The 16,813-nt window shown below is 41.8% G+C and overlaps 1 protein-coding gene across 5 annotated transcripts in view; it reads right to left on the reverse strand.

Annotated features, from left to right (window-relative positions):
* Positions 1–16,813, reverse strand: part of ATP8A2 (ATPase phospholipid transporting 8A2) — a 313,847-nt gene that overhangs the window by 277,444 nt on the left and 19,590 nt on the right. For 3 of the 5 annotated variants that reach the window (XM_059838776.1, XM_059838775.1, XM_059838772.1), the window contains exon 2: positions 1,509–1,653. In XM_059838776.1, the coding sequence (XP_059694759.1) occupies positions 1,509–1,653 (145 nt within the window). Of the gene's footprint in view, positions 1–1,508; positions 1,654–1,790; positions 1,895–11,866; positions 11,931–16,813 lie in introns of those variants that run through there. The other 2 variants (XM_059838774.1, XM_059838778.1) reach the window with 2 other exon arrangements.

The raw sequence follows: 16,813 nt of genomic DNA on the forward strand, positions 1-16,813 counted from the left end.
CTTTGTCCTATCCCTCACACACCAATATTTCTTATGACTAAAAATTTACCTGTCACAAGGCAAAGATATGAAAAGGTATTGAGAAACTTGTACAGCTACGTACAAGGGGACGGCTTCCAGACAGCAAATTGGACACAGCTGCTCTTTAGTAACAGCACTGTCAGGAACAAGTTCTTTGTAGCAGAGTAACATACTACTTTTCTATAAGATTTAGGAAACCTAAACTACAGATTCTGCCAATCCTCTACTCCCTGCTTTTCCTTCTTAAAGCAGGGAAAGCACAAATAGTCTATGCACAGGAAAATGTTAAAACTCATCCCTCAATGAGTCTAGGAAAAATAAAGCAAGAAAACGTTCACTATAGCTACCCACATAGAATAACGAAGATACTGACAAAATGTATCATTTTAACTGCTCCGAAACCATTTCCCAGACAAATATGTAACAAGTTAAAGTTGAGGAGAAAACCACTTACAAATAAATTGCTGCAGTGCCCAGAACATCAGCACCCTTCTAGAGGATATTCTTAGAACTGCCCTTGGTAATTCACACAATAAACCAGATAATGTAAATCATCACTTCAGCAGGATATAAAACTCCTCTCTTTTCATAAAGGTACTCATTGTGTAAACTGTTCTTTGAACAATAACCAAAACATCTGCATTAACGAACAGAAGCCTGCTAAACAATGCCCCTCCTTAGTCATGACAGGAGCCATCTGTTCATCCAGCTAACCCCCAGGCAAGCGTGGCAAGCACCACCACAACTTCTTCACGTTATGCATCCTTGTACTCCTTGTTTCAGTCCATGTTATTTGTGTTTCCAAACAGCAACACTAGTGGCATTATTCATACCAGCAGAAGTATTAACACACACCCCCCTACTTTAAAACAGGTAAGAAAATTACCTTCGGTCTTCAATTAAAAGACACAAGTGGACCATAGCCTTTTATGCATAGGGATGCCAGCCTGTAGTATCTGTAGTCATCCTTGTCCTGTTGGATGTACTTTCTCTTTTCTTCCTTCCTATTCTATACATTTTTTACATACTTAGCCTAGCTGTTCTTTCAACCAAATGCTACTTTTTAAGGGGACACTTCATGGAGTTTACTGGATTCTACTCAAAACCCCCACGAAATTTTCACGGGTTAACCCTTGCATCCAGAAATACTCGAGTAGGTCCTGTTATTCCAAAATTCAGCGCCCTACTGAAGCGAATACCTTCTCATGCATCTTGCCCACGCAGCTCTACCAGGTCCCTGCTCTCACTACTGCCGAGGCCAGCAGCTCATCACTTGCTGCTGCTGGATTCGCCAGTGCACTGGCCAGACCCTGGTACCCAGCACAGACAACAAAACCAGCCGCCCCGGCGGACACACGTTTTGTTGTGTTGAAACCTGGCGTGGGTAGGGCCGAGAGGCGAGGGAGAGGGACCCGAGCCCTCCCAGCGCACGGCTGCGCGATGTGCGGCTGCCGCCTGTAAGGAGAGAAGCGGGGACTGCTCCGTACCTGACCCAGTTGTCGCGGAACTTGCTCTGCTGGGGCTGGTTCAAGTAAATGGTGCGGGCTGGTGCCTCGTCCAGATCCGCCGCGGACGTGGCTCCGGACATCTCATCATCCGCCTTCTTATAGCCCGAGGTGGAACAGACAGGTCCTGCAAGGAGAGCGCGGCGGGGAGGCGGTCAGCGAGGGGCCGCACCCAGCGGAGCCGGGCCGGCAGCTCCGGGGCCGCGCCGCGGGGAAGGGCCGCGGGTGGGCGGCGGCTGCGAGCGCGCCCTGCCCGCTGTTTACCGCGGCGGCGGCTGTAAATAATGCGTGTCCGGGGAGGGGGCGGCGGGGCGGCCGCAGCCAGCTGGCGGCGGGGACAGCGCGGGGCCCGCGCCCCGCGGGGATGGCCCGGGCCCCGCCCCGGGAGCGCCGCCCCCGCTCCCGCCGGAGCCAGCGCCGCTCCCGCCGGGCGGCCCCCCCGCGCCCGTATCCCCCGCCTCCAGCCGACCAGGCTCCGTGCGAGGGAGGCAGACAGCATCCTGCGCGCCGCCGCGGGCTTCGGGGCCCCTCGGCTCCTCGGCGCTGCCCGCGGGCTCGCAGCGCGTCCCGAGCCCAAAGCCGCGCTCAGGGAGCGGGGCAGCATCTCCGCCAGAGCTCCCCCAGACCCACACACGGGGGGACCGAGCTGCCTTCCCCCGCCTCGGGCACCGAACGGGGGCTACGGCCGGGCATCTGGGGAGTCTATCTCTAAAGCTAAGGCTCGGACTGAGTGGATAAAAAACGACTGTCTTGCTTTACACGTGCAGACTTTAAGCAGCAGAAGCATAAAGTAATTTTCATTTCCCAATGGTCTGGAGTGAATTGAGTTCCATAAGCCTTGTTTACTTTTACATTAAAAGAACGCAAAAACATAAGGGAAAGGAGCTGGCTATTCCCTCTGTCAAGCCTCAAAATGCTACCGAAGTTATGGAGACAAATCTATTTCTCTCCCCTTCCCTCTGGAGCCATGGAGATACTTTAATTTATTTGAGCTGTAAATATATTAGATAAGACTTTATCAGTTTATAAATAAGCCATGGACTTACAAGATAGCACAGGCAACTCAAGACAAGTGTATGACAATTTGTTTCATAAAAATCTAGTGCAGGTGTTATGCTAGCGCTATTTGTGAACTTCATTCAAAGGTTAACAGAAGCAATAAACTGTCCTGTGAAGCTGTAAAGCAGTGAAACTACTGTAAAGCCAAAACTATTTCTGATTTCTGTATGAAGCTAAGATGATACTGCAACAAGCTGATCTGATCAGATAGTGGCTGCAAAGGACTCCTGCAATGAATGGGAGAGGCCCCTGAAATTACATTCTCCTTAACTAAAGTTGGAGGGAAAATTTTCAGTCCTATACAACCTTAGCATATCGAACACCTAGGTAATTGTACAGTGTGAAAACTTGTCCTGTTTGACAGAACACACTTTTAAGCTAACATCCCACTCACCCCAGACCTTCCCAAGCCTTGGTTCTGTACTGTCAGTGCAAACAGGCTCGGGATTCTCCAGGAGTCAGCCACTGGAGGGCAACGTTACCCACTGCTCGTACACCACGGTCATGCACACAACCTTTGCGGGGCCGATAAAGCCGATGTAATTAACAGACCGATGTGCTTTCAACAGCACCGCCTCTTGCCCGAGGCAAGTGTTGCACACTGTGAAATCATACTTTGGTGACATTAAGCTGACTTGCAAGTTCGAGGCTATATAATTGATTTTCTTTCATTCCAGTTGATACCAATTCAGACAGCAAAAATATGCCAGCTTGATCATTTTTACTTTGTGAAAAGCAACAAATCCAGAAAGGGAAATAGCAAGACCGTAGACTATGCAAGGCTATGCCATTATGATACTATATTAAGTTACTCAGCCTGAAGAACCTTGCCATGACACAGAAGACCACTCAGCCTTGCTGAATGGATATTTTCCCCTTCAGAAAAACAGAACTAAATGCACTACTGGATATTTGTTGTCCTTTCCCATTGATTTCATGTTGCGTAACTGCAAAGGAGATCAAACAACAATACTCTTAAGAGCATTAAGTGCAAGGAAGCAGCTTTCATCAGTTTTCCTAACCAAGTGCCAGAACAGAAGTGCAATTATTCTAGAACAAACACGCTGTAAAAATTGTTGGTTTTGTCCAGAGACCTTATTTGGGTTTTTTTCATAACATTCTCTGATGATTGAAATCTTCCTGCTGACTAGTTCTCCTTGCTGCAAAATATTATGAAGCTGTCCCACAACTTTAGGGATTAACTGAGTCAATACAGCTGATGAAGTTCAGAGGTATTTAGGTTTAATTAACGTACTATCCTTTTGGCTGCTCTCTTCAAGACAGATGCCTCAGGGACAATTTGTCTCATTCTTTAGATGCACTGAAATATTTTCAAAGCAGACTTACAAGTGTGCAGAAACAGCTGTAATAAGGTTTTGGGTTTTGAAAGTGGCTCAAGGCAGCTGCTTCAGCTCTTAGTGGAATAATGCTCATTTTGGAAGATTATCCAATAATCCTGCCCATCAGGAATGCCTTCCACCTCCCTCCTCTGTTACTAAGCAGATCATATCCAAAAGCCTGCAGAGAGTGGCCTTTACTACTGGCTGTAGATCCTCTCCTTTCACCACATTTCCAAAAAAGTTAAGGAGCCCTGAGATTCTGAGGGCCTCCTGGTGGGCAGCAGTCCCAGGGGTTACACCCCCTTTAGAAGTATCCCCCTAAAGGACACCTGACCACATGCAAATCATCACTTCAGCCATGCAAAAGTAACTTCTCCTCTGTTTTTTGTTTCAGACAGGCTGTAAGGGTAAACACAGCAGACTTGACCACCTCCAACACTTGTGGAACTTGAAACTGAAGGCTCAGCAGCTCTTATTCACAGCAGTGTTTACTTCCTGTATCCAGAGGAATAAGATTCATTGGCTTCATTTAAGGGCATTCCAACTTGTCACTCCCTCCAAAAGGCTTGGACCTTTCCTAGGACTTGCAATACTGCTATGCAATTTATTTTGCATCCAACTACTCATGCTTCAATCAGTAGTATTACAAACAGACCACTAACTCATAGCCTCTTCATTTAGAAGAGATACATCAGATCTAGTTAACATGTTCAGCTACATCAGATTTTGAATGCCCTAATCACATTGATCTTAAGTCTGCATCCAAAATTGTTTAGGTTGGAAGAGACCTTTAAGATACTCAAGTCCAACCATGAACCCAGCACTGACTGCCCAGTCCACTGCTAAACCATGTTCCAAAGACAACTACCTGTTTCTTAAGCGTCTTCAAGGATGACAACTCAAATAAGATCCTTGTGGAATTTAAATATTGTCTAATACACCTTGCTTCAATTCTGAGACACTTTCTGCAAGAGTTTAATACTGCTTCCCACTGTACTTTACAAGTTCCATGAGTCAGACTTGAGTTATAAACTCCCTTATAAAAAGCCCATTCATTTCTTCAAGACTCTTACTTCACACTATTTAACAAGGTTTCTTCTAAAATTAGATGGGATTAAAGCTTGACAAAAATAAAGAGATTTTATAGCTTTCTCTCATCATTAAGAGAAACCAGACCTCATGCCCTGACAAATTCATATGGCATTTATTATCACTTGAAAAGCAATGAATTATGGTTTAATACTCTTACATCACTGGGCCTGCAAAGATGACATTTTTCTGCGTGTATCTATCTCCTTAATGTCCGCTCACCAACGGTCATAGTTCTGCATGATTGAGTAAATAAAATGTTATGGATTCTGTAGTGTTTTGAAAGATGAGTCACTTGGGATGCTTGTCAACTGTCAGAAGTCACAAGGGAACTCCTGCCAAAATTTTATCACTTTTCACTTAAGTAGATCAGCCAGCTAGTTACTTCCTCTAGCTTGGTGAAGTGCTTGATTGCTCTAACATGTATTCTATTTTTAAGAACAAATTATTTTAGATCAATTAAGCCCCTCACCAAAACATCAGAACCACAAGCTATGAGAAACAGCTGGTTTGTAAAGAAGTTCCCCAAAGGCTTCATGCAATTTAGAATTAAAGCAGTGTTGAGAGTGTTTACGGCCAAGAATCATACTTCTGATTCTGCACACTGTTTGCAGGACTAGGATCTAGCACAACAAGGAGCTAAAGTACACTGAGGTAAAGAAGCTACCCCTATTTGAGAGCAGAGTTGCACTACAATCTCAAGGGGTCCTCTCACCTCAAGCAGTCTGTGGTTCTAAGCTCAGTCACAAGTCAAAGTTTAAGTAGCCACACAAAGTTCCCTGTATGCTCCCAACTGTACTAAGCGACAGTTTTGAATTGAGATGTATGAAAGACAGCTTTCCTCAGAGTGAAAGAGAGCTTCACCAAAAGCCTCCAAACTTGCTCATTTACAGAAAACATGGCCTTTTTGTTATTGGTTAAGCCTCAAAGAAAGAGTTATCAAAGCGAACACCTAAAAAGCTTAGAGCTGTATTTAGGGACCTGGCAGATAAGTTTAGACTTTTCCTTGCACTGAAAAGCAAATTTGGCTCTTAACCAGCTACCCAGATTCAGTAACATGCTCACTTTCTTGGGATAACATCTTTTCACAGCTTCACTATCACAAACTGAGTACCAAAGATGATACCAAATGAAGAGTTCTGCACTTCAGAATTGCCAACAAGTTAATATACAAACAATTACTCTGAAGCAGGTTGTTTTACCTGAAATATGTTATTTCTTGCACTATTCCCCTAGCTGCTTTCACCATTCAACAGAAATGCAGTTGAAAGTTAATCTAGAAGCACATAAGGTGCTTCGAAGAGGCAGAGCACAGCATGCTGCCAACAGGAGATGCAGGGCATGAACTTCAGCTACCAGGTCATCAGAGAGAGCTTTGCTGCACAGGACTGGGACATCTTGACCTTGAGTTATAACCAGTTCATGTGAAAAAAAACCCTGATGAACAGTGTTACGGTTTTAATTTAGGAATTTAGAAAACTGCCAGTGTTTAACAGCATAACTGTAGGTAAACATTCCAACATCCTCATGTCCAAACAAAGGAAGATCTGGCAAATTTCACAGTGGACCTTTTATTTTCTTCTATTACCAAAAGTAATTTTAAATATGCTTCCTTCACTGTAGATCCATGTCCTGCAAATTAAGATATCTTTAGATCATCTGCATGAAAGTGCCAGAGTTCATAATAGCAGCAGCCTTGAAAGTACAAAGTTGCAAAACACCTCTCAGCTCTCTCAAGAACCATGCAAGAATGGTTCTGCTTTAAGTTACTGGAAATGATGTGGCTCTCTCATTTGCTAAAGGAGAAACAAATATCATCCAGGATTCCTGCCCAAATGACACTTACCCTAAATCTTAGGAGTAAAGCAAGTTGCATCATGAAATAAAGCTATTATTTATTTTAAAAAGTTACATTTAGTAGTGGGGGTTTTAGATGTGTTTTACTGCAAACTGTTTCAGTTCTGTAAACAGCACCATGGAAATTACTAATATTTATCTTTTAAGAACTTAAAGCTTTCAGCAGGTACAGTTAACATGTGTGGTACCCAATGAACTTTGATGGAAGTATGAAAATATGAGCAAATCCTGTCAATTTTAATAGGCAGTTCTAAAAATTTCTTCATCTTTCCCAAGAGAGTACCTTGCAGTTTGAGGTCAACCAGACCTTCCCTTTACTAAAAACAATCTTTTATACACGACAGTAACAAGTGAAGGATTTCCATGGGAATGCAAGAGCTGAGTAGCAAAAAGGAGCAAAGTACTGTACATTTTCACCCGGGACTTCACTGGCACTGAGCTTCTGAGCCAGTAGCATCTAATCAGCTTGTAGGGTTAAGAATGGTTCTATCTAGGATCGCAAGGAGGCCATGACAAATTCTAGTGACCGAAAATGGTTGTTAGCTTCAACAGACACAAACCATGAGAACACATGCACAGCAACCTTCAGATGATCATCAGAGAATGCCTCTCAGGCTGGAGCATGAGCTCTCTGTCCATCTCCATCATTCCAGCCATTAGGAGCCCTACAAATGTCTTGTACAGTAAAGTGCTTGCTACCATGCAATTCCAAAAGTGGACAACAAATCAGTGCAGTTACTTGCTGAAATGCTACTGTAGATATCCAAGGGACTACTCAGTCAGTTCAAGCCCCTCCACTTACCAGCTTGTGCAGCAAGGCACAAACAGCATTATGTGCAGTTCCAGGGAAGGTTCTGTTTCTCTTACAGACTAAAGACAATATGAAACAGAAAAGCTGGCAGTAAACTCAGGTCTGATTTTTAACTGGTAGGTACATCCTCCAAGTGCCTTTATTGCTGGTTTGGATTTTCAGGGGTTCTTATGGTTTGGGGGTGTTTTTTGCTTTTTTGGTTTTGGTTTTTTTTTTTTTTTAAATAGCTGCATGAAGAAAATCTGAAAGCATAGTAAGTGAGCAAAAAAAAAAACAGATTAGAGTTCCTCAAACAAGATTTTGTTCTTTAAAGCACCCTGAATTTGTATCTGTCAACAGCTAAACTGTTGGTGAAAAAACCTTGTGTTCAGCTCAAGCAACTTGATGTAGCTATGGAACAGTCCTACTGTGAGTCAAACTTAGGACAGTGGGAGTTAAAGCTCTTGGATAACTCCCCTGTTCAAGTCAGAACACAAAAAGACATCTATGTCTTTGTAGCAGATGTTTTAGCGATGCACAGCAAGAAAGAACAACTATTTTATGCACAACAGTGATTCAGTTTTGAAGACAGGAATTCTTTTCTATGTGAGATACAGACCAATAAACAAATGGATGGAGACAGTAGCTCCAAAAGGATATTAAAATCAAAGGAAGCTTCAGAAACAGCAGAGAAGACCAAAGGAACATTATTCTCTGGATTCCAAGAAGCAAGGAGGAAACTGTCATCAATCAAGCTAACAGATATTGCACAGGAAAGTAAACAGACACAGGTCTGTAACTTCTCCCCTCCTCTTTACAGCTAGGCAATGTGTTGTTTATCAAAATTAACAAGACTAAGAAAGCTATTATTAGACAGGAAAGTTAGCCACTGGGATAATGCTCATGGACTTCTAGCATCCCACAGTGAACTTCAACAATGGCTGCAAAGAATGCTGCTGTGCCATGGGAGCTCAGCTAAGCCAGGAGATAAGCTTGGATATATACTGGTCAATCCAAGGAGGAGCAGTCTGCCTGTGGGATGGAGCTACAGAAGAACTGCTGTGTTCTAATAAATGCACAGACACAGCATAGGTCCATCAGTAGCTCACACATGATTGTGTTAACACACCTGCAGCATCGGTAGCTCTCACTTCACTGAACTGCGCACATTGATGGAAGACTTCTTGTAGCTTCAGCTGATGCAAAAGCAACCATCGAGGTTAATGAAACTAGGAGAACCAGAACTCCATTTGCTTGGCCCTGTTAATGTTAAGCATGAACAGAATAGTATGTTCCTTGTGAAGTTTAGTCACTTTTCTTGTGTTTATCCCAGATTGAGGCTAAATTTGACAACACTAAAAAAAGATCTTTTTGAATAATTTTAAATTACTAACTAGGAAGTTGTTAGTTCTAAGAAATTCAAGGCACAAAGCACTGCTGCTTTTGAAGAGCAGCCTCCAATTGTAAATGGAATTGCATGCCACAGAGACAGCTGGAGCCTGGATTTTTTTTTACATATGCTCAAATTCACTTGAATGAAGTAGCTAAATGTTATCACAAACAAACAAAACTAATTCCTAGCAGAACATTAGAGACTTCAGAGAACTAAACAGCAGCAACCAGAATTATGCTACCTCAGGAGTTCAGCAGAAACTGTATACAAAGAGGATTCAGATGCACTCACACACAAATACTGCATATTTCTAAAGACAGAACAGAACTCTTACTGAGGGAAGGGATAACAAGCAGATCCACACAATGAAATTCACCTATCTCTGTATGAATTACAGATATTATCCAAAGCAAAAGAATCAACTGGCAGAATACTCAGCTATGGGGAAGCAAAGGTGCCTACAGCTACTTATAGTTTAAGTCTCCTTGGTGCATTTCTTTTTGCTTCTTGAAGTGACAAAATAAAGGCATAATGTTTCTATTCTCTCTAACAATCCTCATATGCAACCTTGGTGAGACCACAAAAAGAATACTGGCCTAAAATAGCTCTTCTCCATCTCACAAGTAATTTTGTACCTTCTCACTTAATCAAAACCAAGTAGGTTCTGCTGATAATGCTGAACTAATAACACTGCACATGATCTATTCTTATTCTGCCTCAAGCTTCATAGCCACAACTGTCAGCTAAACTCCAAGGATGAAGATGCATCACTAGTCAGTAGAGAAGTTAATTCCTTTTTTTCCCATCCCAGCTTCCAAACTAACATTACAAAAATATTAGGGGGACTAGTAATTGACACCAGTTCAACCGAGTGGTTTGTTGTTAGTTTAAGAGTTACCATATTGCATTGAACAAAAATGGTGTTTCTAGAAGCTTCACTCTTATCCAAACTCACTTGTGTATTTACAAGCAGTTTGTCACCAGAACTTGGACTTAAGAAGGGGTTTTTGGTATATACAACATGTGTTTGATTTATAAGAAGCAATAGCATATCTGATGCCTGAAAAAAATAAATTTGAGGCAGCATATAAATTAGATCTAATAGCCTGACACAAAGTTGAATACTCAGCTACAGCAGAGTTTAAACTGTTCAACACCAGAATTTTAAATAGGCAAACACTGCAGTTCCAGTAAGCTCAAGGAGCCTCCCAAGCTGACACTAAAATCCCTCAAGTTCAAATCCAAACACTTCCTGTGAAATAGGTTTTTTCAAAGCTGTTCCGAGAATTTGCACTTGTCAGACTCAGATTCAAGTCTGAAAATTGAGTTCCATATGTTCCAGGTTTCCAACAACTTCAGATACTATAAAGGCATGAAGGCATTCAAAAAAGAAGTCATTTTTTTCCAACCAACAGCAGATGAACAAGTCCCATAAGAAACACCAGTTAAGGCAACTTTGAAGGAGGTAACAGAGGCATTGGTTCAGTGAGAACTTGATATACCAGGCACTAGTGTTCTCTCTTTGGGGTTACCTGATGTTGACACTCTGTGGTACTGGTTTCTGCTATTGGTAATGCCACATGTCACCACTTGACCACTCTTTTCAGAATTTACTATTATTTTTAGCTCCTGGATAGCATGGCCTACCATGCCAACTGTCAGTCGAGTTCAAAACATGTGCACATATTAGAAAACAATGAACAAGTCTTCAGCACTTGAGACAGTGTGGAGGGCACTGGATTTAGATTTATGCTTACATTTAACATAACTTCAGAACTGACACAGAAGGCAATGGTGCCAATGCAGGTTCATGGGCAAACACATGAAAACACACTGCGTTCATTCTGTGTGAACTTCCAGCCTCTGAGATAAAAACTTTTAAATTATGTTTCTTTTGAATTTTCTGCTAAAGAAAAAAAAATCTTTCAATACAACGGAAAAAACTTAAACCACAAACTATTGCATTTGACAATGCACAACACTAATTCTACTCCCACCTTACTTACAGGGACTGCAAATAATGAGACTGGATCAGAGATGTGACTGTTGAAACAGTTTCTAGAAAGTGAACATGAGGTGGCAGAAGCTACAGCTACATTACATTCTTATACTTCAAACAAGAATAAGAATCCCTCCTGTGAATAATCCCACTGCTCAAGGAGGATCCTGTAGTTCTAGCACTTTTGTCAGATACACCTTGGATATCCATGACTAGTAATCCCATTTGTGGGCCATGTACACAACTATCAAGTACAGCGTATCTGTTGTGTGATTAGTGGAATATTTAAAAAACAGACATCAGAAATCTGCTTAGCACAACTGACAGCCAAAGCTAATCTTAAGAAGAAAGCAGCTACAGCCTTTTTGCCTCACACCTTTGAGGCTTGTTTCTCTGTATTAATATTGGTTGAAGCTAAAAATATCTTTGGCGCATCATAATTCTGTTAGCATTCTGACACCCAAGTGCTTTTTCCTTTTTGTTCTACAACACTGCATCTGTTCTATAACAATTTATTAACAGCTTTAAGCATATCAGCTGCAAGCACAGCTGATCTTGATTTCTAAGAGAACAATTTAAACAAGAAAAATAAATGGGTTTCCATTATATGCTTGTGATTTAAAGCTGTTTTCTTCTACTAAAAGCCCAGAGGCCTACAACACTGGCTTCCAGCCAACAGAAGATTAGAAAGATTTACTACATACATAGTGACCTTTTGCTCTAAAGCACTCCCAAAGCCATTGTTCTTAATTCTGCCCACCCCCAGTTCAGTGTAACACACAACAAAAGCAGCTGCCCATCGTATACAGTTACCTAGAGAGAAGCATCTCTTCCAGCGGCGGCACAGGGACATGATGTTCATACCTTCTTGCACTGGCTGCATGCATGGAGACGAAAACAGCAGTAGTCCTTCAAAGATCTCTACAGCATTAGCAGGTCTCAAAGCTGATTAAAGTGATCCCCATGGTAATCTGTGAAATATATGTTTGCACTTTCAAACTGCTCCACACTGGATTCACAGAAGGCAAGTGTGCACTAGGTGCCTGTGTATACTCATGCACAAGGAAACAGCTGTGCCTTTCACTGAAACATTCCAATAATTTCCACCAGAAAAAAAAAAAAAAAAAAAAAAAAAAAAAAAAAAAAAAAAAAAAGAAAATTCAACATCATCCTGGATTTCAGCACTTGAAACAATGACCTGTCCAGTTCCTGGACTCTGACCCCACCTTCCCACCTCTACCAGGTTTCAAAGCACAATTTCTCAAGTGAAATCCTAGTAGAAAGATGTTCTGTTCCTACCAGAGATGCTATCTGTGATGTTACAGGTCATGAGACTCATTCACCTCTGCAGGTATAAAGGGTTATTTTTAACTTACTTTTCATTGCTTCAGAACAAGGTTAATAGCAAAATATTTTGGCTGTCATATGAAAAGGTTAGAAATTATTCCAGCTATCAATTCAGGCAATAAAAACCCCTCTCCCTTGAGAAAAGAAAGAGTAGTTTTCACTTTATTTTCATCCATAGTAAACCCATTATCATGTGCCTCTCTTTAAAGTCACCTAATTATGTTGGATATATCTTGGATAACCATGACCATTAGTCCTATTTGTGGGTCCTGTACATAACTATGAAGTTCTAAAAACAGACTGCCAGGGAGGAAGGACCCTGGAAAGCTTTCTCCCTTCTTCCCATCGCCCCCTCCAAACTACTTGCTTGCTTTCTGGATAGGGAATAGAAAAGAAAACATGAGCAGCTCGTTTAAAGCCTCAGAAGACAGCCATAGGACAAAGCAAGAACTTGGCTTTTTGAACTGTACCAGGAGTGACCATCCCAGCAAAGCACTGGATCTGTAGAAGATTTCCCTGGGGCCATGAGGCCCACTGGAGTGGTACATATTCTATTTTTATCAAGGGAGTACAGTTATGCTAGGACAGCTGTGTGCTCTGAGAAAGGCAGCCCACTTTAGAAAGGGGAGATGGGAAGAATCACCACTGGTTGTTAATTGCCAACAGCAGCACCTTGGCCAGTTCAGCCTTTCTAAAGCTACCAGCACATGAATGTTGGTGACACCATCAGCTGTGGGGTTCAGTTCTGTTTATGCCCGTGCAGAGCCAGGCTCCAGATATGAGGGGTGTATCAAGCCCATCTCTTTCCACCAAGCTGCATGCACCACCTGACAATTGGCACAACAAAGGCTGGCAAGATATAATCAAATATTTATGAGCAACATAATGACAGGAAACCATGGAAGACACTGCTAGCTACAAATAAGTGCTCTTCCCTCAGGAGAGGAAGGTAACTCTAAAATTTTAGGTGCTCTTATCCAGCTTTCATTAGGGAAGCATGTTGCATAATGCATGAGGAAAACATCAGAGAACAATGTTTGAGAACATTATCTATTCCCTACACAGATGCATCCATGAGCAGATAATGTTGTATCTGTTTGTCCTCTGTATATAGTTGTGCTTTAATTTCCTTACTAAAAATATGGTAGAAGCCCACCAGCTGACTATACCAGCCTAGCCTAGATCAGGTCCCATTGTAGGGAACTGCTATCTTGAACCCAAACTTCTTATCTCACCTTTTCCAGGCTGGTGAGGTCTGATAGACTGCAGAGGCACCTCCAACACATCTAGAGAAGAGTATAGCAATAGCACTAGAAGGGCCAGGCCCAAAATTGGCCAAGTAGGGTGTTGACTGCTTCCTGTCCTGGGCTCCCACTTACACCCTACAGCCTCATCCCAGCCATCAGAGCCACACTGAATCTACCTTATTTCCAAGTTTCCTAGATCTCCTTACATCCTTCAATGGCTTGTGTGCTCTGTGAGCTTCTCTCAGAGCAAGTAGAACATCCATAGCCATACACAGGATACTCAAGAACCATCAGAATGCAGTTTAAGCCAGTACTGTTGGCATATTTACCATCAAGTGTGCTGCCTCGCATCAGTACTGCTTTTTATTATTGGAAATCCCTTCCATGCATAATGCTGAGTATCACTGACTCAGTGCTGGCAGCTCCAGGCATTGACAAAAATGAGTCAGACATCAAAACATTACAAAAGCTTTTTTTAGACATCATCATGTTCAGAGTTTTGGAGTTTGAGGCTTGGTTTTGGTCCTTCAAAAAAAAAAAAAACTATTTCTCTGACCCTTTAGAGTAAACATGTTCAGGATTGCCTGCAATTACAGCTTGATTGTTCTGCAGTGCAGGCTCCTCTCCCCACACACGGCTTGAAAGTGAGCTAGAAGCTTGACATAATGCTGATCAGAAGTATCATCAAAGCTGGAAGTACTTGCATTTTGCTTTAGTGCTGAAGACTAAGTTCATCTCTGATGTAATACATGTGTTTGCATCTTGTTGGGTCCAACACTTATTCTAGTAAAACAGACTTGAACATAAATTTCTTTTTTGTGTGCACTTCCCTAATAGGTTATTGCTAGTGTGCATATGAAAGGACTAGATTAAAAACAGAAGCTTACAAACAGAACAGAAAGTTGGATAATTCCTTAATGCATTCCTCCCTCAGGGAAACTGTTCACACTTCAGCAAACTTATTAACAACCACAGAGAATGACTAAATATCAGACCAGTTTATTACATATCCACTTGTATCTGCTCCTAAAGTCACCTTGTGATTATCATCTTGTTTATCCTGACAATCAGAACTACATGCTAGGGGATAAGCCAGGAATGCCCAGCTAAAATGATTCACTAAGGAATGATTCACCAGCAAACAGCAAATATTTTAGATAGATACCAACATAAGCACATGAAAATGAAATCTCTAACCACCTAATTCACAAGCATTGACCCAGTCTCAACACATCCATCCCCACCACAGGTTCCCTTGGTTCTGTAGCCAAGGCACCAGGCACAGCAGGCTAAGGTAAGAGTCAGACCTGTGCAGCACTTGGGCAGCACAGGTGCATGAAGAAGTTCAACAGGAACTGGGCTCTTCCCACTTGTTTTCAGCATTCCTGTCTTCAAGATCCAAGTGCATCACAGACAGGTACCAAGACCTACCATTCGTAACACTGAGCTATTCTTCATCCCACAGATACCATTATGCATTTTATTACTGAATGAGCCTTCAGATTTCACCACAAGCACTTAATTCCTGAATATTCTGGGTTCCCAGAAACCTAGCCTCAAAAATTTATCTAAGTTTCAACCCTTTCTTGGCCTTTGTACCTCACAAATCCAACCATGTCCTTCGTTCAGTAATCAGTCCATACCCTTGCGGAATACACTAATTTTTTGAAAATCCCTCTTTTACCATTAGATTACAGACCAGAACAAATTTTTGAAGGGTCATCCCTAATCAGGCAGAACACAAGCTTCCTGCCCATTCTCTGTCTCCCACATTTTGATCATGAAGGTAGCCTACACCCCTCCAAGAGCCTGCATCAGCTCCTTTTTGGCCTACACCAGCTGCAGCAGGCATCACCGCCCCCATTAGTACTGCTGCCCCTACTTCTGCATTCAGACTTCAACACACCCAGCTGTGCTGAGAGCTGACTGCATCAAAACATGAAGCACAGCAGGCATTGCTGCCATCCTCTGCTGTCACTGCAGTTACTCTATACTTCAAATGTAACCTCACAGACAAGCACAGAACTGTAAATGACCAGTAATCAAATTTTTTAACAGTATTAAACAACAATTTTCAAAGCTTTGAAGTTGCCCTTATTATAAAATAATTTGAAATCAATATAGAATTTCTATCAGTCTTCCATAAATTCTAGATCTACTTTAGTCCTAAAGTTCCAAGTCTCTAAAGGAGAAAAAATTTATTAAGAGAAAAAATGCAAAGTAAAACTTCAGTCCAACTGCAAATACGTACATAGCCAGTGAACACTGGTTTTTTTGGGTTTGCTTGTTTGGTTTTTTCTTTGGGTTTCTTTGGGTTTTTTTATTTCTTGTTTGGTTGGGGTTTTTTTGTTTGTCTGGAGTTTCTCTGGGTTTTTTGTTTTGTGGAATTTTTTTTTTTGTGTTCTGTGTTTTGGATTTTTTAAAAATCAAAATTGCCTTGAAAGCAATTTTAGCTTACTTGCTTAAGTTTTTTGTGAAGGCTACCACAGGACATTCTCTCCATGCTGAAACACCTCCAAGGGCATTGAATATTAGGAACATACCTAAACATGCCAGCCCAGCAGTGAAACAGTGGCCTGAAATAGTGCTGGTCACAATGTTTATGAGCAAAACTGAGGCTGATTGTTGGAGACCCCAGAACAGAAGCTCATCTAGACAATATCCCACCCTAGCAGTTAGTCCTGTCCCTTCCCCATACACACACTGCTCAGGAATGAAGTGGATAAATGATTTTGAGTGGTTTTCTATGGAAGTTCTTCAGTTTAAAGATGAAGTTTAGGTCTTAATTTCTCAAGTTCTGACAGGTCGCTACATACCTAGCAAGAGCACAGATGAGAGCTGAACCAAATTTTTAAAATTAATTTTATGCAAGCCTCTTTCAGAGCATATTGTCCAATCACCAAAACTTCCCTTCAGTAGTCTACTTTCAATATAATACAGTTTTGCTACAGTTAACTTGAAGTCTCTTTCTTAGCAACAAATCAAGCTAGCAAAGTTAAGGACTAGAAGCTGAACATATTCTAGAGACGATGGCTTCAGAGACACATCTGAGCATCAAGATGTCAACTTCTTTTAAAAAAGTTTTCTACTCCTTTATGGTTTGATCTTCATTGAAAGAAATGCAAATACTTTTGGAGGCCAGAAATATATTTTTGACACAGTTCAA

Source organism: Haemorhous mexicanus, chromosome 2, assembly GCF_027477595.1.
Source record: "Haemorhous mexicanus isolate bHaeMex1 chromosome 2, bHaeMex1.pri, whole genome shotgun sequence".
Classification (NCBI taxonomy): domain Eukaryota; kingdom Metazoa; phylum Chordata; class Aves; order Passeriformes; family Fringillidae; genus Haemorhous; species Haemorhous mexicanus.